General features: G+C 38.5%; 1 protein-coding gene across 3 annotated transcripts in view; it reads left to right on the top strand.

Moving 5' to 3' along the window:
- Positions 1-16,960, top strand: part of LOC126199293 (protein daughter of sevenless) — a 266,858-nt gene extending 249,898 nt beyond the window's left edge. For 2 of the 3 annotated variants that reach the window (XM_049936115.1, XM_049936116.1), the window contains exons 10-11: positions 4,576-4,772; positions 15,165-16,960. In XM_049936115.1, the coding sequence (XP_049792072.1) occupies positions 4,576-4,772; positions 15,165-15,386 (419 nt within the window). In that variant the 3' untranslated portion in view covers positions 15,387-16,960. The remainder of the gene's footprint in view (positions 1-4,575; positions 4,773-15,164) is intronic. The other variant, XM_049936117.1, reaches the window with a different exon arrangement.
- The last annotated feature ends 2,017 nt before the right edge of the window (positions 16,961-18,977 follow it).

Raw genomic sequence — 18,977 nt, 5'->3', positions numbered from 1 at the left:
CATTATACTGTCCTCAAGTACATCGCCCTTGTATAAACCCTCTATATACTCCTTCCACCTTTCTGCCTTCCCTTCTTTGCTTAGAACTGGGTTGCCATCTGAGCTCTTGATATTCATACAAGTGGTTCTCTTCTCTCCAAAGGTCTCTTTAATTTTCCTGTAGGCAGTATCTATCTTACCCCTAGTGAGACAAGCCTCTACATCCTTACATTTGTCCTCTAGCCATCCCTGCTTAGCCATTTTGCACTTTCTGTCGATCTCATTTTTGAGACGTTTGTATTCCCTTTCGCCTGCTTCATTTACTGCATTTTTATATTTTCTCCTTTCATCAATTAAATTCAATATTTCTTCTGTTACCCAAGGATTTCTATTAGCCCTCGTCTTTTTACCTACTTGATCCTCTGCTGCCTTCACTACTTCATCCCTCAGAGCTACCCATTCTTCTTCTACTGTATTTCTTTCCCCCATTCCTGTCAATTGTTCCCTTATGCTCTCCCTGAAACACTCTACAACCTCTGGTTCTTTCAGTTTATCCAGGTCCCATCTCCTTAAATTCCCACCTTTTTGCAGTTTCTTCAGTTTCAATCTGCAGTTCATAACCAATAGATTGTGGTCAGAATCCACATCTGCCCCTGGAAATGTCTTACAATTTAAAACCTGGTTCCTAAATCTCTGTCTTACCATTATATAATCTATCTGATACCTATTAGTATCTCCAGGATTTTTCCAGGTATACAACCTTCTTTTATGATTCTTGAACCACACCACTACCAATGTGAAATAGAGAGCAAGCAAGGAATAGCATCATTCCTCATCACCATAACCCAAGAAGTTCTGGACGCAGTGATCTGCAGGGAAGATTTTGCTGACTCTGTTTTGGGATAAATGAGATGTTGTCTTCGAACACTACACAACTAGGGGAAACACCATCACCAGTGCATCATATTGCAACATGTTAAAAAATTAGCTTTGGCCTGCAATAAGATCAAAGCAACCTGGACGTCTAACTACTGGTGTCATATTGCAACAAGACAATGCTGAGCCTCATACTGTCTGTGCAACACTTGAAACCATTGATGACCTGCATGTTGATACTCTGCCACATCCACCATACTCACCAGACCTCACACTTAGTAGTTACCCACATGTTTGGATCAATCAAAGCAGTGATGGGAGGAAAGAAATTTCGTTCCAATAAAGAAATGCAGCATGCGGTGCATGAGTGGCTGTACACGCTACCAAAATAGTGTCCCCCCCCCCCCCCCCCCCACAGGACTTCATTTGTGCTGGATGAAGTATTTTGAATGATGGATGGTATGCAGACTATGCCAAAAAATGATACACTTGTGTTTCACTTTTGTTCAATAAAAATATTTAAAGTTTTCATTTGACTCCTTCTTGTATCTCTGTGTAAAGTATAACTAAAATATAACCATGCCTTTTATAATACCAATGGAAGTTCTTTCCTGTAGGGTCATTCAACCCTGTGAGACCTTTTCTTGGTACAAGCTGAGTAGCCCTTAATTCAGCCCAGTATCATTAAATAATACTCCGTTTATAGTTTATGCACAAGTTTTGTGAGACATCCTTTTGTTAAAAACTTTCAGTTTCTAGTTAATTAGTTAGTGAGTTTCATGTTCCATGGATCATTCTGCATGATAAATCGTAATGATGTGGAAAGAGGTATTTAACATTCACATCACAAATTAATTTGTACACTTGCTTTCATGCCGAACATCCCTAAGTTTTTATTTTTTTTAAAAAAGAGAAAGATATACAGATGTGATTTAGTAGTTCCTAACCACCACCTATGAGACACTACAATAATAGAAATTTACCTATGGAATAGGAGTTACCAAGGAGAAACTTTCTCAGTTTGTTTGCAGGATTCTGCGCCCCTTTTTGTTGTAAAGAATACTTTAATGTGGAGTAATGAATGTCATTTTTCTTCTGGTATTGTTATTGTGTACATCATTATTCCTTTGGAACTGCAGTGACTTATTTACAACACGCTTCTTGAGGGAATTAAAAATTCTGTGACCAGAATGCCTGACTCCTTAAACATTTGTGTTCAATGTATTGAGGGTGAGCACAACATATTACTCAGTCAGCACATTTTAAGTAATGAAGACTTTCTTTCTTAAAGATGAGTTACGTCGGAACATTATGCCATGTGACGTTATTGACTGAAAATGTGTAGAATATGTCAATTTACAGATATACCTCTCCCCAAGGTTTTCAATGACTCCAAATGCGAATGTGACTGAATCAAGTTGTTTTAGAGGTTCCAAAACATGCTTTTTCCAGTTTAAATTCTCATCAACATGGACACACAAGAATTTTAAGTTCCCACCATATTTATTATTTTCTACCATGTGTTACACTTATCACTGGTGTATCACCCTGTAGATGTGCAGAACTGAATACATTGTCATTTTAAAATTGAGGGTGAGACCATTTGCAGAAAGCCGGCCAACGATACTTTTAAGAAATTTATTAACCATTCCTTCTGTTTCTGGAAGTATGCTAGGATTGATTACAGTTCTAGTGTTATGTGAAAAAAGAACTAACTCTGCTTATATGTTGGACAGAAGATTGTTTACGTTTATGTATATGAGGAACAGTAGTGAATATGAGATTGAGCGTTGTGAAACCCCATACCTGGTGTCCACAATGAGTTCAGGCCTGGTGACGCTAGGCAAATTATTTAGCCTTTGTGATCATTTTAGTTCAGGTCCCCATACATTGTATCTTCTAGCTATTTTGTAGCCTGATTTAATTCAGTTGTGACTAACTAATCTTGTTGTTAAGAGCAAAGATATTTTTTTCATGTCCTGTGAAATGCACTTCTTATTCCACATCATTTTGACTTGATTGCCTATCTTTGCAACATGCTGATGCTTTATAATGGTTTTACTGGATATGTATGAAGTAAATTTAAATGAATATTCATAAAATCAAACAATAATGCTTACATTGGCAAATGTTTATTAAGTTTACATCCACTGAGTAAAATTCAGACTATAGCCAAGTTTATAAGACATTTTTAAAATTTGTGAAGGGAATAAATTGCACAGTTTTTGGTAATTCATTGAAGAATTTAATGTTGACCACTATTGTGTATATGAGAAAGTCTTGAGTGTGCTAAAGTATCTCGTATTGTATAAATGAAAATTATTTCTAAGTCTAAGTTTGTGTAAATTTTGTTTGGCATAAATTATGGAAGTGTAGATGTAACACCAATGGCATTCAATATACCATAATGTCAAATGATATGATTTGTGATGCATAGAACTTGTGTACTACAGACATCTATCACAAAGCGAACAATTGGAAGTCAGAAATTCCAGAATAGCTCTAAGATGCATGGAGCAATTTCAATTAAACTTGATACTTATCATCTTCCTCAGGCACTTATCATCCATAGCTCGATATAGGTCTGTACCACACTTTTCCACATACTACATTTGTCGCCTTTCCATGTAGAAGTTTGTCCTGCTTATTTCTTTCATTGTGAATCCATCTTCATGTCTTTTCTTACCGTGAGGAGTTCAGTGAATTGGCAGAACTCAACATAGTCCATTTCCTCATTATTCTGTGTTATGTGCCCCGCCCACCACCAGTTCAGTTTTCTATCAGTCACTATCACGTGCTTGACTCCTGTCTCTTGTCCATTTTCTGTTTTCCTTTATCGAATTTTTTTGTCTTACTGTAATTAATCTTCAGGACTACAGCCATACATGCTCTCTTCAATCCCTCCATTCTTTGCTAAAGTTATTCTGCATCTGAAGCAAACAAAACATTATCATCTGCAAATTGAATGTGTTTCAGAGATGATGCATTTATAAGTGAACCAGTGACATATGAGTCGTAAAATAATACATTCAACTATTGCAGTATGTAATGTATTTTGTAAATAGAATTTTTGTCATGTTATTATGACTGATGTTTGCAAAACCCTTCGATGTGGTGACTCCATGCAAAGAAAATGTAAATAAATACATAGATACCAATTTAAAACATTGATCACAGTTGCAAAACAAACTACTCTGATATGAGAATGGTTGCTGATGCAACTACTTAGGTAAATTGTTTTGTACCTATTGTAAAATACTAGATGGTACATGTGTAGTTTTACAAATACTAACAAAGAGATAGAGGGGCTGGCCAGTACTTACCTCAGCTCAGTACAGCCGATAGATACATAAAAAACAGAACCGAAACTTTACGTTCCTAGCTTTCGGAGCAAATGTTCCTTCATCAGGGAGGAGAGAGGGGAAAGAAAGGGAAGAAGGGAGAGTAGATTCAGTTACTCACAACCCAGGTTATGAAGCAACAGGGAAAGGAAAACAGGGAGGGTAGCAAGGATGGAGGCATGGTTGTCAGAGGGAAGCTACATGTGTAGTTTCACTTTGTTGTGGATCCGAAGACCGTCTAGATAGATCAAAACATGGCATGTAATAATGAGAGTGAAGAATAAATCAGAATTGTTTTAAACATTATTGTTTAGTTGTCATTGTGTGGTACAGGGTAATTATAATTGTTGTGATTGTGGAATGGGCTTCCATATGACAGGTGTTCTCAACTTGGCCTCGCCTCCAGCATGTCGTCCAGTGATGGATGGAAGCCGCAGTCTCAGGAGGACACGTGCTGCTCCCAGTCCAACTCCCCCTTCTACAACAGCACCACAACTGCTGAATGGACAACGTCAGCGATCAGATTATAACACAAGTTCTGATGAAGATAATCGGAGCTCGTTTGATGATGATCAGGTGAGATGGCAGTATATTTTATTTTGTGTCATACTTTTGTAAATGAAAACTTTGGGATGATTTTTAAAAACACGTAGAAGTACTGTAATGGGCCCCATTCTAAAAGTGAGTGAAACCATAAGCAAATAATTGTGAGAAGAGTAGTACCTGCCTGGATAGCTGAGCTCTTTAGTGCACTGCTTCCAGGTTTAGTGGAGGCAAACCAGCCAGATTGACAGTGAGGGCTAGTGAGCCGGCCAGCCTGGATGTGATTTTAAGGTTGTTTCCCACATCCAGTTAGGTGAACACCGGGCTGTTGCCCATGTCCCACCTCTGCTACATGCTACGCAAGTATTTACAAAACGTCCTGACACTTGAGATTTACTCTAGATGCAGACAATAGATGGGGTACACAGTTTCTATCCTGGGGTGGGGACAGGAGGGGCGGGTGGGGGGTGATAGGAAGGGCATCCAGCCACCACCTAAAATGAGAAGTAGGTGAAGAAGGAAAAGTTTTATGCATCTGTTATTTGACTTATGTATCTCTGTGTAGATGCTGGATGTTAAGAGCTCATTCTGGTAAAGTGATTCGTGTTGGAGCTTCGTAAGATGAATGTGTATGAGGTGAAGGTTCAACTCCCTCTCAGTCTTAATTATGAATCTATTTTTTTTCCATCACTGGTCATGTTATTTAATTTATACATTTGAGAGGTAATAAATGAAGAAAAAAAAACTATGTTTATTTGCATGAAGTTTCAATTTATGGTTTCCATGTCTGTATGATAAATACCATCCTGCAATGTGTGATGTCGAGAGCACATCTGACGAGTAATTGTACATTGCTTTTGTGGTGTGACGCACTATGACTCACTGTATTATTGATTTTGAATAATGTCATTTGCTTCATTATATATTGAGGTTTGACTTAGGCTTTCCAAGCCTCTCCCTCGTCCTAGAAAATTTAATTACAAATAATAAATAGTCAAATAACATATGAAATTCCGTACAACTTCATGAAAATGTACATGTTTCTTTTTTTCATTATATTGCCTCTCAAATGTTATATAAATTAAATAATATGACCAATGATAAAAAAGTAGCTTAGTAACTAAGTCTGAGCAGGAATTGAACCTTCGCGTCATACATGTTCATCTTAAGAAGCACCAATTTTAGTCACTTGACCAATGGGAACTCTAACACCCGGTCCTTATGCACGAATACATAAACCACATAATATATGTGTATAACTTCTCTTGCGATTTTCTTGGAATTGCCAGGGTAGCGCACCTTATTATTTGCACATTGTTACAATAACTTTATCTTGGAACTCTTCATTTGGTCCCTGTTTGCATGACAAACAACAGTACGGGAATTGTGAGTCCATCTTGATGCAGAGCACTTTGTTGTTTGTTTTTCTTATTTATTCCCCAGCAACAAATATCACCATCCTCAGTGGGTTCTTTAAATCTAAAACATGCAGAAAATTTCAATTTATGTTATGCAAACACTGTAATACATTATTACATTTTTGCTGTTCATTTTTTGAAATATAGTTTCTGTCAGTAGTTTCTTACTACCTTATTTATTGTACATTATGGCATGTTTTTGAGAATTGTTGTCACTGTTTGCGTCATATTTTCTGTGCTTTTTCTGTCACCGTTTTTCTTAACGTACATCATGTCATCTGCAGCTTTGTGAGCGTCTGTTAGTGAACAAATACTATAAGGTGAACTTACATATGTCAGCGTTATACGATTGGGGTTGTGGTAGTGTTGTGGATACAGCTTTAGCGTGTGCAAGGCTGTTACTTAGTTTGTCGTGTACTCACATTTGATGGACAGTGTGCAGCTAATTCTACACACAGGAAAGCAAAACTTTCACACTTTGTTTATGATCCAAAACATTACACCATCTTGCTGTTTGTGTGTGTTGCGAAAAATGTATCGCATGTTTTGAGAATGCTATGAAAGCTGTAGTGTGAGTTCTGACGACTTCTGTTCATTATTTGTCTCTAGGAGTGCTGGGGAAGTGGTTCTTTTGCGTGTGTGTGCTGTCTGTTCTGTCCCCTTGGTCAGTTCTCTCAGAGTGATAGTGTGTTGCAAAGTGCTGTGTTTTCATTTATTGCTTTTTTCCCCTCCTAGTACAGCCTTTTGTATGTAGTAATATTCTTCTATTTTTAGTTATCGGTATAGACTGTTGCTGTGTTTCAGAATGTGTAGATCGTTTTTGATATTAGTGGAGTTACAGTTTTTGTCTATTAGGTGTTCTGCGAAAGTTGAGTGTGTGCTGTCACACTTCAGAGCTCTCATGTGCTCTGTGTACCTCATTCAGAAATTTCTGCTTGCTTGTCGTATGTATTGGGCTTGACAGGAGTTACATGTGAGCTGATATATTCCAGCATTGCTGGATCTGTCTGAGGTTTCTTTGTATGGTCTTTCTCTTTTTTCAACTGTGTTGTTTGTTCTGAATGTTACTGGGATTCCTTGCTTTTTCGAGGTGTTTCCAATTCTATGTGATATTTTGTTATTGTACGTTAGTGTTATAACCGTGACAGGAATGGTCGCGGGGTGGGCGCTAACAAAAACTTAGTGGGACCGAACGGGAGTGGCTCACGAACAAACAAGGTGGAAGAATGGGAATGGAAAGACAAGCATGACAACAGACAACCGAACAAGACACCAAAATCAACAACAAAGTATTAAGCAATGGGGTCACAAGAGATAGCCTCACGAAATCAAAACAACGTCCACTCGTAAACGGGAAGTAAGCAATCACAACATAAACACGATGTCTGTAAGAGAGATATCAACCAACTCAATGCGAATACCAGACTGACTTGCTGAGTGAGAGGCAGCCACATAAATACACAACAGGGTATGTCACTATTGGCTGCCTGGACCATGTGCTCCAGTGGTGCCCTCATGTTAGACTCGGGGCCAGGAGCACACATAGACACGACTTACAGTGCGACTGCTGCAGAGACCTCTAGTGGTGACAGAGTTCCATGCCGTCTGGCACAGATTTGAAACCCGTGGCATTCGGTACCAGAGTTAGTATGTACCATCTGTCTATTTTTCGTGATTGGATGTGGACTGCTATGTTGTCTGTGTGTTCTGCCTCTGGGTTTTTAGATCCTTTGATTGTGCTCTTGAGTTGGTGGCCACTATTTTTATGTTTCATATTTACCTTGTTCTTGAGTTTGGTTATGATGTCCGTTTTGTAGGTTTTTTTTTTCAACAGCAATTTTTTTGAATATATTTAGTTCCGGCATGTAGTTTTCTGGTTTGAGGTGTCTGCTTATCCTGTGGAGCAATTGTGTGAATCTGGCATATTTATGCAGTGATGGGTGGTTGGATGAGCTATGGGTAATAGTGCTGTAGATGGAAAATTCATATTGTTCGTTGTTTCTTGTGATTGTAAGATACAATAAATTTAGTTTCTTCTTTTCCTCTATTTCCATTGTGAAGTGGATTTGTGGGTGTACTCTGTTGATGTTACAGTGCAGCTCTTCTAGCCTTTTTGTGTTTGTACGTCTACATGGTTACTCTGCAAATCACATTTAAGTGCCTGGCAGAGGGTTCATCAAACCACCTTCACAATTCTGTTATTCCAATCTCATATAGCGTGCGGACAGAATGAACACCTGTATCTTCCTGTACGAGCTCAGATTTCCCTTATTTTATCTTGGTGATCGTCCCTCCTTATGTAGGTTGGTGTCAACCAAATATTTTCGCATTCGGAGGAGAAAGTTGGTGACTGGAATTTCGTGAGAAGATTCCGTCACAACAAAAACCGCCTTTCTTTTAATGATGTCCAGCCCAAATCCTGTATCATTTCTGTAACATTCTATCCCATATTTTGTGATAATACAAAACGTGCTGCCTTTCTTTGAGCTTTTTCGATGTACTCCGTCAGTCCTATCTGGTAAGGATCCCACACCGTGCAGCAGTATTCTAAAAGAGGATGGACAAGCATAGTGTAGGCAGTCTCCTTAGTAGGTCTGTTACATTTTTTAAGTGTCCTGCCAATAAATCGCAGTCTTTGGTTAGCCTTCCCCACGACAGTTTCTATGTGTTCCTTCCAATTTAAGTTGTTCATAATTGTAATACCTAGGTATTTAGTTGAATTTACGGCTTTTAGATTAGACTGATTTATCGTGTAACTGAAGTTTGAGTTCCTTTTAGCACTCACGTGGATGACCTCACACTTTTCGTTGTTTAGGATCAACTGCCACTTTTCGCACCATTCAAATATCTCAATTATTATGTAGGTATTATTATGTAGATGTTGAGATTGTATTTGGCACCTTTCTCAAGTAGCTGCTGTTCTTTTGTGAGTGTTACATCAGTAAAATTAATCAAGCTTTCATGGAATGTGTGTTGTGTATGTCTCGGTTTTAGAGCTGTTTTTGTTCATGAGTTTATTTAATTTCTGTTCCTGTTCCTGTCATTTCTTTTGTATTATTGACTGCGGGTGGTGATGTATTCTTTCCATTACATTATACAGCATTGAGGAGCTGTTGATTTGGTTTGCTAATTCTAGGTGTAATTTGTATAAGCTGACTTTAAGTTCTTGCTTTTTTGAGTATAGAGAGCAAATTCATTTTTCAGTCAGGCTCTTTCAGTTGTTTGTTTACCAAGCATGTCCTGCAGGTGACATGTTGTTTACATTAATTTTAATATAAATAGGAATGATGTTGGCTGAGCAGATTTTGGTGCACTTGAGGTTCTTGTTTGTTTGATGTAATTTCATCTTCGTTTTTTTAAGTTTGTTGAAGAGCTATACTAAAAATGCCTGGCATGATGTAGAAACAATAACTTTATCTTGGAACTGTTCCATTTGGTCTGTGTTCACATAGAGAAACAACAATATTGAAATTGTGAGCTTGTTTAGATGCAAAGCAATTCCTTGTTTGTTTTGTATATTTATTCCCCAAACTAGTTTCAGCAACATGCAGAAAATAACATAGTTATACAAACATTGTAACACATTATTACATTTTTACTGTTTGTTTTTTGAAATATAGTTTCTGTGGATACTTTCATACTACCTTATTTATTGTATTTAATGGGATGTTTTTAAGAATGGTTGTCGCTGTTTGTGGCATATTTTCTGTGCTTTTTCTGTTGCAATTTTTCTTAGCATACATCAGCTGTGCAAGGGGCTGTTGGTAAACAAATGTTACAAGGTGAACTTACACATGTCAGCATTAAACACTTGGCAGTATTTTTGTGGATACAGTTTTGGTGTGTACTAGTCTGTTACTTAGTTTATCATGTACTCACATTCGATAGACAGTATGCAGCTAATTCTATACACAGAAAAGCAAAAATTTCTCACTTTGCTTATGATCCAAAACATTACGCCATTTTGCTGTTTGTGAGAAATGTATCGCATATTGTGAGAAGACTAAGAAAGCTGCAGCGGGAGTTATGACTACTTCTGTTGCTGCAAAGTGTTATGTTTTTGTTTATGATGTTTTTCCCGTCCACAAAAAAGGATAGAATAGTTGCACTGTAACATCAACACAGTATACCCACAAGTCCACTTCACATTGGAAATAGAGGAAAACAAGAAACTAAATTTATTGCATCTTACAGTCACAAGAAACAAACAACAATATGAATTTTCCATCTGCAGAAAACCCACAACCACAAGCACTATTACACACAGCTCATCCAACCACCTGACAGTGCATAAATATTCCAGTTTCACATACATGCCCCACAGGATAAACAGAACACCTCTTAAACCAGAAAACTACACACAGGAACTAAATATATTCAAACAAATTGCTGTTTGGAACAACTACAAAACAGACATCATAAACAAACTTATTAACAAGTTAAAAATGAAATATGAAATAGTGGCCATGCACTCAAGAGCACAACTAAAGGATGTGAAAACCCAGAGGCAGAACACACAGACAACACAGCAGAGCACACCACATCAAGAAAACACACTCTTTACTGCTCTGAGAGAACTGACCCAGGAGACAGAACAGAAAGCGTGCGACACACACACACACACACACACACACACACACACACACACACACACACACACACACAAAAACCACTTTCCCATCACTAATCACACAAAAAGATATAAATAAGGAACAGAAGGCGACGGAACTCCCACTACAGCTTTAATAGCCTTCTCACAACATGCGATATGTTACTCGCGGCATGCGTGAACAATAAGGTGGCGTTATGTTTTGGATCATCAACAAAGTGTGAAGGTTTTGCTTTTCTGTGTATGAAATTAGTTGCACACTGTCCATGGAACATGAGTACACGCCAAACTAAGTAACAGCCTAGTACACACTAAAACTGTACCGCAACCCCAAGTGAATAATGCTGACATACGTAAGTTCACATTGTAGTATTTTTTTACCAACAGCTGCTCACACAGTTGCAGATGACATGATGTATGCTAAGAAAAACGGCAACAGAAAAAGCACAGAAAATGACCACAAACGGTGCCAACAATTCTTAAAAACATTCCATAGCATAGAATAAATAAGGTAGTATGAAAGTATCTGCAGGAACTTTACTTCAAAAGAAAACAAACAGTAAAAATGTAATAACGTGTTACAATGTTTGTATAACTACGCTATTTTCTGCGTGTTTTAGATTTAAAGAACCCACTGATGATGGCGATATTTGTTGCTTAAACTAGTTTGAAGGATAAATAAGTAAAACAAACAACAAACAACAAAGAGCTTAGCATCAAGGCAGACCCACAATTCCCATATTGTTGCACATTATGTTGGTTTAATGGCCTACTAAAGGTGTAAAAAGTTTGAAGTAAATCTGTAATCCCAGTGTTGTGTCTCCCCTTGTGAGATTTCTACTGGCTGTTATAAAATCTTTTATTTCTTCACATTGCCACTGGTATAAGATCAGCTGTCCATTATCAAAGAAACAGTATCACAAAATCACCATAAGCTGCTGTAACATGTAGTTAGGGACAAGCAGTTATTTTTAGGTGAACAGCTTTAAGTGATGAATACCATTACATCAGTTAAAGGCACCAAATACATAATTGCCCTTCACTGCATCTGTCACTTAAATAGTATGTATTATCTTATACATTTTTGTATTAAATAAGTACTGTAGGATTAAAGGAGAAAACACACCGAAAGGAGAAGTGATGAGTTGTCGATAGCCTCACTTGAAGGAAAACTTGCTAGCTTTTGGAGTTACCTTTTGACAAGTTAGAGTAAAAAACACACATATGCCTATGCTTCTACATGGTGCCAGCTAGACTAACAGTGCCACTGCTGTTTTTCAGCAAGCGGGCGGGTTGTGTTTGGGATATTGTGGGGTGGGGTGGGTAAAGGGACAACTAGTTGGGAGGCAAGGAGAGGGACTGAGGGTGGGTGGCTAGCGAATCAGAGGAAGGTGGGGTGGTGGGTTTGCCAACTACAAATGAGGTGCGGGAGGGGCTGACGCAATTGCAATGTCCAGTGCGATGCAGCACACACTGAAGGCGACATGAAGTTATCATCTAAAGGTGCCTAGCAAGTTTTCTTCTTCTTCTTCTTCTTCTTCTCTCTCTTTTTTTTTTTTTTTTTTTGTGTGCATGCCTATCAACATCTCAGTGCCTGTGCTTTTCAGTGAGTAGTCTCCTCTAATTCTGAAGCATTTATGTTGTACAAGCACTTTCTTACAACATTTGTCTATTACTCACTACATGCACAAACTCTCTCTCCAAAGTCATATTGTAAACTAATGACTGATAAAGCTGAGTCAATCGACCTTTATGATAGGACTTCCATGAGACAGTATGCTGAACAATGCATTGGTTCATAAATTTGTGCACTTAGTGACTAATAGAAATATGTCTAAGATGTATAAGTGGCAGGTGCAACAACTGATGATAATTGATCATACAATATAAACTTTCACGGCCGGTATTGTCTTCACTTAAGAGGAATTGCCGCCTAGGTCACACGGATAAATCGGCCGTAGCGGAACATGTTTACCAGGAAGGTGATCATGAAATAAAATTCAGCGAGACGAGCGTCATATCAAAAACCTCGTATTATTATGCACGCTTGTATAGAGAGGCTATCGAGATTGATAAACATCGTAATAATTTTAACAGGGAAGACGAAGGTGTTAAACTGGATAAAATTTGGATGTCAGCGTTGCACCGCAAGCGTGACGATCGATTACTTTCAATCGAGAATGTTGGCATTACCAGAGACAATCTCATAGCCGACGCCACGTGATCGACAGTGGCGCCCTCTGTACTGCCTATATAATCAGCACCTCCTCAAGTCCTCTTCGCAGTTCGCCGCTTTACCTCCGAAGATGTCTCCCGCAGTCGGAGACGAAATGTTAGGAGACAGTTTTATACTTCGACCACGGCCTATCAGCCCGGAAGTTTAAAGTGAAAACTGATGATAATTGTTATGTACTTGGCTCCAAGGAATCTTCCTGTAACTTGATCACAGGCAGAGATACCATTTTTTATTTAACTGAGTTAGTCAGTTTAGACATGTCGTCCTAAAGAACTAAGTTTCATCAGTGATACAGAAAACTTATTGTATCACAGAGAATTCATGGATAACCATTTAGTATATGTATGAAATCTCTGTACTCCACATGACCACCAACTCTGGCAGCTCAGGCCAGAATTATTTTTTGATTTGTTGGAGTTGGTGGTCATGTGTGCATGAGGTGTGCTTGCCTGTGTGTTTCTCTGTTTTTCTTTTGCTGATGAAGACTGTGGCTGAAAGCTTTGTGTAAGTGTCTTTTAATTGTGCCTATCTGCAACTTGACGTCTCTTCTTTATTGTAAACAGCAATCTATCTTTGCCTGCATTGTTAATTTTTTGATTTAATGTGACATTAGAAGTTCCTGTATCGGATATGAACAGAACAGCTTGCATCTTGAAGATAATTCGTTGAAGGTGTGGTTTACTACTTGCTTTGTAATTCTTGATCTTCTGCAGGAACTAGAGTACCATACTCATGTGCTCGCCTATACCTTTGTTACTGATGCAGTGGTACATTTGGTGTGAGTTGGGGGTGTAGGGTGAGCAGGATCTGTCGAACACCTGTGAGGATTAGGTCTGAATTGATATATTTGCAGCATGTCTGGTAGCTCTGCCAGACTGTTGGAGGGTCAAGTTTGTGATTCACCACAGTTTGGTGGTGACCTTTCATGGGAATAGACCATTCGTTACTAGTCATGCCCATAGAGAATGCTACACACTAATTGCAGCGTAGCTGATAGATAACATAGCTGCTTTCACGTGTGGCCATGCCTTTTAATAGGGTAGGAAATGCCTGTGACTGGACTGTTGTAGGTGGTGGTTGGGTGTATGAGACAGGTCTTGCAGCTGGGTTAACGGCAGGGGAATGACCCATGGAGAGCAGGATTGGGAAGAGGATTGGAATAGGGGTAGAAAAGGATTTTCTAGAGTTTTGGTGGGCAGTGAAACTCTACATTGGGTGAAGTGGGTAAGATTTAGGTAGAATGCCCTCAGGGTATGATGAGACACAGTTGAAGCCCTGATGAAGAATGTTGTTGAGCTTTTCAAGGCCAGAGTGATACTGGGTAATCAGAGGAGTGCTGGTCAGTGGCTGGTTATCAGGTTTACTGAAGTCAGGGGAGGAGGTTGCATGGGAGATCTTTTTATGGATGAAAAGTTAGGATACTGTCTTGTCAAAGAAGGCTCCAGTAATGCTAACAGTATATTTGGACAACTCCTACTGTCCTCTGTACATACAACGTTCATGGGTGGTGAGGCTGCAAGGATCACATTTTGACACTGATCTGTGGCAGCTGTCAAAGTGGAAGTACTGTTGGTTGTTGTGGTGGTGAGTTTGGTATCGGGAGAATGTTGGGAAAGATAGTGTTCCATGGCTGCAAGGCCATGGGTATGGGAGATATTGGTACAAAAGGGCATCACATCCACAGTGATCAATAAGAAGTCTGGAGGTAATGGAACAGGATCTGTGGAAAGGCTGTGAATAAAATGAGCAAGTCCTGAATGTAGAATGGGAGGTTACAGACAATAGTTCGGAGGTGTTGGTCAATGGAGGCAGTGATTTCTTCTGTGGGACCATTGTACCCACACACAATGAGACAGCCAGCAGGTAGACCTGTGGGACTAGGTTTATGGAGTTCAGGAAGCAGGTAAAAGGTATGAATGCAGGGGGCTTGCTGGTGTGACAAGGGAGATGGATTCAGGTGTTTGGTTTTGGGATGAATGTAAGGCCTGTCGGACTTCAGGGATGGGATGATAGATAGATAGATAATAATCCAAACTGAACATCTGTTGACCTGTATAGGTTTCTCTTTCAGCAAAAAAATGATGCTAACTGCCTGAAAATGTGTTATTTTTGTACTAATTACTATTAACTGCTAAATGTCAACAATTGAATCTTCATTGCAGATTTCTCGATTGCGACAGCGGTTGCCAGAGATACAGTACCTGGATCTGGATCTAGATTCTGATACAAGTGGTATGCATTCTGCTCATTTGCCAAGATCCCCTGAGCGACCAGTTTGCACAGGAACTGTATACAAGACAATTGATTTTGTGAAAACAGAAGCACTTAATCACACTCGGCAACATATGGAAGAAGAAAGAAGAAGGTGTCCTTTTGAATTATGACCCCTGCATATGCAGAGGTAGCTCTGCCAGACTTCAAAACTAGATTTTAAAATATTTTACTTTTTAAAAGTGCGGCGGCTGTCATACCATTAGAAGTAATCAAGAAGTTTTGTACTTTCAGTCCTTATTTGTGTGATAAATACCATTGCAGCAGTATTTCACACAGTTTCTGTTTTGTCACAGTTTACTCAGAAACCTTAGTAAAATATGCAGATATTTATGCATACTACAGTGCATGAAGCTTGTGATAACAGAAATCATCATATCAGTATCTGTTGCAAGATAGTGACTGACATCTGTTTCTTAGGAATTTGTTACTTCATGTACATTGCAAAATGAGTGAAATGCCCGTATTAACTCATCTATTGCATCACTGCTTCTTGAAATGTAACACTCTTAAGATGGAAATCCAGGAAGCTTCTTTCCTGGAGCTCTGCAGATTTGCAGAATTTTTACCTGGCGGATATCTGATGTAATTATGTTGCATGTTAAGAAGTCAGATTATTGTTTAATAGTAAATGAGCTGGTGTCTTTTATTGTTTTGGATTTAATGAATGCAAGGGATGAGTAAACTTAATAAACTAGAACAAAAGTAACTATATGCTGTAATTATGATCTCTGAAGATGGACAATACCAATGCAGTGGTTACATATGGTGGCTCTTTAAGTGTTTCTCAGCTTGGTGCAACTCTTAAAAATTCATGCCACATTGATTCCACACATGTGGAAAGCTGTAACATTTATGACTCGTGTACTAGGCTTCTTTATAGAAGAAGCTCTTCTTGGCTTCATAGGGTTGACTATGTAAATCTCAAGCCTCCCTGCCTTGAAACAATAGAGTAACATGGCTGGAATGAAAATCAGTTTGTGACACTGTATCATTGTGCATCTGTTTCTTTCACAAAACATTTTTTACAAATTAATCCACTTGTTCTGTTGGGCATGTTACTTTCCATCTAAGAATTTTTGGAAATTGAGGCATACTGATTTGAAATATTTTTAGTGCTGTAATGTTGTATATTAGTAATATCCCAATGAGTGCGACAGACCAACAGCTAATCATAGTGTGCTCCCTTTTGTGTCTGTAGTAATGTGCATACGTCTCAATCTTCTGTGTAGTGTCTCTGAATGACAATAAAGCTTGTTGTTTTATGATTGAAAAGCTGTTGGTCAGTCTTTCATGTGTATATCACCAAAAGCCTTGTTGAGTAAACAGCTGTCATATCTATGCTGGTTATTAATGCACAAATACTTGTGAAATGTACCATCTTCGCACAATTCACTCTGTTTAACAGACTGTTGACTGTTTAATGCCACATTGTTACATTAAAGAAGTAATTATGTCATTATGTATAAAAGAGTGTAGTATTTTGTATAGTTTTTTCTATCTTCTTAGAAGAGATTTTTCATACTGATGGCGTCAGAGTATAGAAATGGCTGTCATTAATGTAAGTACATTTATGTACTATTACTTTTGTAGTGTGCCATGAAGTGCCATCACTTTTTAAAAGAATTTATTTATGAATGTTTGTCACATCAGTGCCGTGTTAAAATATTGATAGAGAAATCTTATTTTCCTTTTTTGTGCTGTATTTTGTACATGTTGCTCATAAAGTTATCAGTTTTTTACAGTTGTTTTAAAGAATAAAAATAATCTATTTAATTTTCTTCTGAGGTTGTTTTATCTCTGTAATGACATTGAAGCGGTCTACTCATGTATCAGTAAAATATTGAGTATACCAAAACTAATTACCTATGATGATCACTGGATAATGTTTTCCCAAAAACCATCAATAAGCAGTTGGCAGCTGATGTTGAAGTGAGGGTATTGTTAGTGATAATTAAGTCTGATGACCAAAGATATTCTTCTAAAGCCATCAAGTTTGAGATAAACATCCAGGAAGATGATTTTCTGAGGTGAGGAAGACAGGATGAAACAGATGGTGATGATGATGTTGGGGTTGTGAAGGGATGAGGTTAGAGCATCCTCACCATGGGTGTAGATCATTAAAATAGTGTAAATGAGTTTGAACAATGTGAGAGTTGGAAGAATTCCTCAAGGTGGCCCACATACAGAAAAAAAAAAGAAATATTCCTTATAACGTCTTCATTGTTAATCGCTCTATGTTTTTAAGCTCTGACCTTTCAAAGTAGCTCCCACTGCTGGCAATAGACACTCTCCACATCGCTTTCATTTTGTGGAAAGCCTCCTGAAGTGCACTTCCTGGGTTGATCTAAAGGTGTCATGTCACAGTGTCTTAAATCTGTTCTACGATTTGGAAGTGACAGTCTTTTAATGTGGCTTTAAGTTTGGCAAATGGGGAAAATGCCTACTGGAGCTACATCTGGGGAATAGGGTGGGTGGGGCACAAAGGTAATCTGATGTTTTGCCAGAAAAGTTGTGGGCGTGAGCTGGCGCTTTGTGATAATGCAATAACCCAGTCTGGATTTTCCACAATTCCTGCATCTTGTATCACTCAGATTGCTAACATTTCCTGGTATACTTCTTTGTTTACCATCTGAGCAGGTGGTACAAATTTCTTATGGACAATGAATGCCTTTGCAGTAAAAAATAAACTACAATCATCAGCTTGATTTTGTCTGACTTGTGTGAGCCTTTGCCCACTCACTGCAATGACTGCAACTTTGTTTTGGCACCATGGCCATAAACCCTCATGTTATCCCCTGTTGCTGTTCTTAAGCAAAGTTTCACTGTCAATTGCAGTGGCAAATGGTTCCTGGCTGATTTCAATGTGGGTCTGCTCCGACAATCAGCCACAAAACATGGCAAGAATTGTGCACTGACACCATGCATCTCAAGTCTGCCACACAAAGTTTTATGCCGCGGTCCTGTGCTGATGCCCACTTTGTCAGCAGCTTTATAAATGTTAAAGAGGGTTTCCATGAAACTTTCTTGATACGGTCACCATGTGTTGGTGTGGAAAGTTGTCCAGGCCTGGGAACCTTGCTAATTGGCATTCTGCCATGTTCAAAGCACTTTAACTACACACAGAACCATGTGCAGTGTGTACAGTCCTCCCTATAAGCAATTGAAATGTCTCTCTAAAAGTTCTGCCAAGTTTTTAGAAAAAATTCAGACACACATGTCTTTAAAGCTCTTTCACTGTCACATTGCTTCTAATCTGACAAACTGCTTGGACACATGCTCACTTTAGTGGCCTCAGCAACTAATGGTCACAGCAAAATGAGGCTAACAGCAATTTGTTGTCTAAACTTACTGCTGTGTGCTCTCAACAGCTGCAGTATGTTCCCTTGGCTGGTTATTGTGCTATTTTAAAAGTTTGGTTTTTTTAAGAGTTTGAAAAGTTCTCGAAACGGAATAGAAAAAAAATACTTACATCACTGAAACTTTTTTTTATTTTTCAATGTAGTCTCCTTGTAAATTAATGCACTTGGTCCAACAATGTTCCAGTGCCTTGATCCCATCTCAAAAATGAGTTTCCTCCAGGCCAGCAAAATAGTTGTCATTCCAGCTATCAATTCTTTGTTTGAAGTGAATCTTTATCCAACAAGAAAAAGTTTTTGTTTTGGGAAGAGATGGAAGTCTGATGGAGCCATATTGGGTGAATA

Source organism: Schistocerca nitens, chromosome 8, assembly GCF_023898315.1.
Source record: "Schistocerca nitens isolate TAMUIC-IGC-003100 chromosome 8, iqSchNite1.1, whole genome shotgun sequence".
Classification (NCBI taxonomy): Eukaryota; Metazoa; Arthropoda; class Insecta; order Orthoptera; family Acrididae; genus Schistocerca; species Schistocerca nitens.
The sequence above is the reverse complement of the archived record's forward strand: the minus strand, read 5'-3'. Positions and strand labels throughout refer to the sequence as shown.